The sequence below is a fragment of the Panicum virgatum genome, chromosome 1K (genome assembly GCF_016808335.1).
Source record: "Panicum virgatum strain AP13 chromosome 1K, P.virgatum_v5, whole genome shotgun sequence".
In the NCBI taxonomy this organism is placed as follows: Eukaryota; Viridiplantae; Streptophyta; class Magnoliopsida; order Poales; family Poaceae; genus Panicum; species Panicum virgatum.
This window is the reverse complement of record NC_053136.1, coordinates 45,818,774-45,824,347: the sequence shown is the minus strand read 5'-3', so window position 1 is coordinate 45,824,347 and position 5,574 is coordinate 45,818,774. Positions and strand designations below refer to the sequence as shown.

Below are 5,574 nucleotides of genomic sequence, written 5' to 3'. Positions count from 1 at the left end.
CCGCTCACACAAATAGGGCTTAGTTTAGGCTCCACACGTGATGAACCCCAGTCGTAATACCAACGACAACGAGGCAAATGCAATCCCGTTCACAAGCCTTCCCGAATCTAACTGCGCGGAAGAATTGGGCCATGAACATTTGGCAGGCCCTAAGAAAAGGCCTACCCCGGGTGTTGCAGGTCGAGGAAGATCCCAAAGTGGCAGCTCTGTGTGCAACCAGGTCACTTCCAGATAGGGTCACTTTTCTCGTTAAAAAAAGAGAGTATACTCTTTTTCACCAATTTTTTTTTCAAAAAGTTGGCATGCTTGTTTTCTTTTAACGAAAGACATGTTTATTGGCTGTTGCTTCTAGACTACAAAAAATGTCAAAAAGGCGTTGGCCCCTGACAAAAAGAACGATGGTGGCCGTTTGTCTAGTCTGACCTGTATTGTTACTGCGAAAGGGCATCGGAGGTCTGCAGTGTAGGGGCATTCCTGCAAGCAGCAGAGGGCTGACGTCCAAATCAAAAGAAGTGCTGAGGCGAGAGCGCCTTAAATAGGAACATTCGAGTACGTTCTGTAGTTAAGATAGATCATCTGAATAATCTTTTCTATTTTTCTAAAACAAAAGAGACTATGGCACCACACCTTCTTGGCAGCCCCCAACCCCAAAAGTCACTGCCGTCGTCAGAGATCAAACTGATTATCCGCAAGCTCTCTGTAGCATTGCAAACTACAGCAATGCTTCAACTAAACGAGATTATTAACATTTCTCACACTTGCATGGCAACCAAAATTAAAGCTTTCGAACATAAAACCCAAACATCCATGATTATGATGTTCAGATGAAATGCCGAATTTGAGTAAAAACATCATTTATCTGGTAACCACTTTTTTCGAGCTCCTTCCATAGCCTCTTCCCGCATCCTTGTCAACTCATCAACCAAATGTTTGTACTGAGCTTCAATCAAAACAAGCTCCCCATTCAGCACATCTTGATTATCAGCAGTAGAAATTGATGAACCATTGCTGGCTAACTCCAAGCAAGGTGATGCTTGATCTATATGGAAAATCGACCTCGACTCATCACCCAGAACATGGCTGAAGTCTAGCTTATTGATCCCCTCTTTGTACCCACCACAGTCCATAGAACCATAATTCTCTGCCCCGTAGTCGCTTACACTTTTGGAACTCTCAGCAAGCTGCACAGAAATGACTGACCCTTCAGAGCTCTGTGATCCTCCTAGGTTAGTTGCACTTGAAACAGAATCAACATAACCATTTGATGATGCGTTCACATCTTTTTGATGCATCATACCATCAACTAACGCATAGTCAGGGATCAACCCTGATAGGTCCTGGTGGGAAGCGATTACAAGTTCACTTTCAGACTGCCTATACGAGTTCGCTACTGCATCATTTACTGGCCTCCAACCAGGAACAAGATTCACTATCAAAAGGTCAATAAAATCAGCAATGAAAGTAACATCCCAGTCCGCTAACTCCAATTGTTCAACCATTTCTGCAGCTACAGACATAGCTGTATCAGAATCCAAGTAGAAGAGGAAATGAATATTCCTTGCATGACCTGCAAATAGAAAGGCAGTAAGGCACCACCAACACACAGAAGTTTGGGTTCAAAAAGAAACGTATCAAAGTAAGGCATACCAGACAAATCAGCAATTCGCAAAACCAGCGAGACTGAGTTGTTATCAAGTTTCTCGCCCTTTAACTTTAGTTCTGTATTTTTGTTAGTTCTCGTGAACTCCAGAACTTGTGCATGTGGAGCAACATATCCATTCTCCTTGCCTGAACTAGCAGGGCTGGATTCACAAGTGTCGACATCCATTTGCAAAGATGCCAGAGAAATATCTGCTGCTTTAGGTGCTGGAGAAAACTTTGCGACAGCAGGACCATGTTTGTTATCAGAGCAAAGAAATGGGTCTTGCAGGAGTTCTTTTGCAGACGACCTCTCACAAGCAGGAACCAAACATTTCTCAATGAACTGTTTTACTTGAGGATCAGCAATTTTGGCCAATGCGGCAGGTTTAACCCCCTACATTAGAGCGGTATTTTAGATTAATAGTGCCATAACACAACTCTACACATAAATCAAGAAGCACTTACTGTGGATACTTTCTTAAAAATCTGGGCTGGATTCGTACATTCACTATATGGATATTCAAGAGTGAAGATCTCCAACAAGCACATTCCAAATGAGTATATATCAACAAGTTCGTCATAACTCTCATCATAAAGCTCAGGTGCCATGAATTCTGGAGTGCCTGCAGAAAGTAAGACAAACACCCCCACATGATAGGAGTGTATCAGGTAAATCAGAAAGGAACCAACACCAACATATGAGAAAACAGTTTAACATGGTACCAAACAATAATAATTAATGTTGAAAAAAAATACATCAAAGCACAAGAAACACAAGACCATATGTCAAAGGCATATACAAGGATTTAACGATCATCTACCTTCTATATATTAGTGTTAGCATAATATAACAAAGTGCAGTTAGGTATCACAGAGAAAGCAACCCGAGGCCTCAGGTACGAACCAAGCTGATTTAAAGACATGTAAGTCATGAGAACTTAAAAGCCTTGTATTCAGGAAAGACTTGTGCATGTAGCAGATGTCAGCAAGTTGGACCACTCCATGGTTAATTGCTCTGTAAGTAAATAACAGAGCCAGGAAGGCAAACTCTGTGCTATCGTAGTACCCTTGGTTGCTCAGATCCAATCAAAAATCCCTAGGAACCTATAATCCTGTTTTCCTATGAGTAATCAGTAGATAATGAAATCGCTTTCAACATGCTAACAGATTACTTTAAAAGCTTTGGTGATATCATTGAAATGGTCACCTAGATTGTCTCTCCAGACTGAAGGACACCAAGTCATCCAAGATGTATTATAGTAACATTGAGAATTCAAAGCGATGAAGTGATAAAATCATTACCAATGACACTCTTCGCTCTAGGTGTTTGCATTACTGTGGCTAGTCCAAGATCTCCAATCTTAACTTCTCCGTGATTTCCATTAACAAAAATATTATCACACTTCAAGTCTCTGTGGATAATTGGAGGTTGGTGGCTGTGCAGGTAATCCAACCCATGAAGAATCTGCCTAGCCCAATTCTTTATTGCCTTCAGGTTAACACGTGGATGTTTTTGACGGTAACTAGAAATGAACAAAGTTGGTGTCATTTTTAATAAGCACGGAAGCAGAAACAAAGAATGGTTATCAGTACTGGTTACTTACCTCCTGAGGCTTCCAGATGTGAACAGCTCTGTGATGACATTAATTGTTTTATTCTGGTCATCAATCCAGGAATAATAAAATTTCATTACATTTCCATGCTTGAGAGACTTCAGAAGATGGACCTCTGTGTAGAGCCTATCAAGGTTATCTGGACACTGCATCACCTCATCTATGTTGATTTGATTCCATGCAACCTCAATGCCTTCGACCTCATCAAATGCCTTGTAACTAGATAAATTTAACGAAGGTGTACGAAATTTTAGATATAACCAAAATTATATTCTAAAAGAGTCGAAGACAGTATAGAAAATCATAAAAATCATTTGTCATTATGATTGCATAGCAAATTTCCAAGCATGTCCCTGCAGAATTGCAGTACAACCAAACACTACTATGTTTGCCATGTAACAGTAATGCCTTTGTACTGATATGAAAGAGAGAGGTGGAGGATATATATTAAACGATGATGTTACTGTCAACCACCAAAATCCCTTAGGAAATAATCGAGTCAACACCACCACAAAATTATCTACTTTTAAAGATGTTGATTACAGTGGTTGCAATAAGTCTGTAACCAACCAAAACTTGCATATATGTTCAATTGCATCTTGCAGGTTTGCATGATCTTTCTCCCAATATTTTGAAAGTTAGACAACTTAAGAAGGAAATATAAAGTAGATAAAGAGGATGCTGAGGAGCAGAGGGCATACACGGTCTTGAAAGCTCCTCTCCCCAGGATCACATTGTACTGCACCAGGTAAAGAGAATCAGATCAAGACAGCAGTCAGAGTCATGTCGTTTTTGTGGATCATTTTGCATGACCTATGTTTGTAATTGAGCACGAAAAATTGGAGCCTTCCAATTTCACAGACAATTACAATCCAACTTTTAGAAAAAATATATTTAATCAAAATCATATCAGCCAATGGACTACATATGAATAAACATCAAGAGGTGAGAAGCTTTTCTTTTAGTACAGTTTTTTTTCAGTAAATTGCGTGGTGCAACATAACATTTCCTTGAAAGCTTAACGAACTATCATGGAGATGTCAAGTCACGTTCACATCAAACCAACCTAAAATGCAATACGAATCCATGACAACATAAAGCCGAAAAAGAACTTACGCGCATATATCGCCCGCTTGGATCTATCTCCGCGTATTCAGCATCGAGCACCTGATCCCCACCACCAAACACCTCCATTCCGGATCGGCCCCAACAAGCAAATGAATCTACGAGCGCGAGAGGGGAAGAGAGAAGAAGCGGAGAGAAACAATGGACCAGCGAGATCGCCGGAGCAGGCGGCAGTCGGCGCGCGGCTGCTACGCCCGAGGCGCGGCAGCGGGGGAGGACGGGGCGGTGGGTGCCGGGCGTTCAGTGAATGGCTCGGAGAACGGGGCGTACGACGGCCGCATGCGGAGGCAGCGTCGGCTGCGCAGCGACGACGTCGGGTTGGCCCGTCCCGCAACACCCATGGCCCGGCACCCGGCGGAGGACACGCGGCTGACGCAGCACCTCATTCTCCCTCGATCGGCGTCCTCTCGGCGGCGTGCCCGGAGCCCATGGGAGGGATCTTCCCCGCCGCGGCGGCTACAAACACGGGGAGGCGGCGGCGGCGCACATGGAAGGAGCGGGGCCGGGTGAGGATAGGCTGGGCAGAGGGCTAGGCTAGGGTTGCGACGGATTTGGCGGTGCGGAGCGGAGGCCGGCACGGGGGAGGAGGTGGGGAGAGGTGGGAGGCGACGAGGAATAAGGGAGGTTGGTGGTGTGGAGGAAAAGGTGGAAGAGAGAGAAATAGTAGTTCGGCCTGGGGGGATGTTCGGTTTGGCTGGGAACGGGAACAAAACAAAACAAAACAAGACAGCGATGGGATTTCAAACCTCATAAGTTTGCTGAATTTTAGTTGTTGTTGTTGTTGTTAACAATAAATATGACAAACAATCATGATTCATGGAAGATCAAACTTTCAACTCGCATCAAATCTCCAAAATCATTGATATCGGATACTAATAATACATGCTGCCCAATGCAAAACGGAGTCCGGTTCATGCACGGCCAAACCGCAGGGCGTTCCTTTTTTTAGGTGTTGATTCTCACTTTGTGATAGAGAAGAATTCTTCCCATCGGCACCTTGGTAGTGTGTGACGACGCGGTGGCCACTGGCCCGCCCCTCTTCCTCGTGCGGTGGGGCCTAAGACGGAGCCGTAGATGTGGCGGCTTCCAACGCCTTGATGTGCGATGCGCGATGTGAGATCCTTCATGGATTTGCTGGTGGAGACGAGATCGGCGTTGGCGCTCCATGTGTTGAGGGCGTCCACAGCGGTGAGTA

At 44.1% G+C, this 5,574-nt stretch overlaps 1 protein-coding gene across 1 annotated transcript; it reads right to left on the bottom strand.

The window, feature by feature from the left end:
* Window positions 1–562: 562 nt before the first annotated feature.
* Window positions 563–5,044, bottom strand: LOC120712352 (probable serine/threonine-protein kinase WNK4). Its single transcript, XM_039998117.1, has 7 exons — window positions 4,371–5,044; window positions 3,956–3,993; window positions 3,246–3,473; window positions 2,944–3,164; window positions 2,107–2,264; window positions 1,648–2,035; window positions 563–1,567 (listed from the first exon to the last, which is right to left on the bottom strand). Exons 1-7 carry the CDS (start codon window positions 4,446–4,448, stop codon window positions 852–854), a joined length of 1,827 nt encoding a protein of 608 aa, XP_039854051.1. The 5' UTR covers window positions 4,449–5,044; the 3' UTR covers window positions 563–851.
* Window positions 5,045–5,574: the final 530 nt, after the last annotated feature.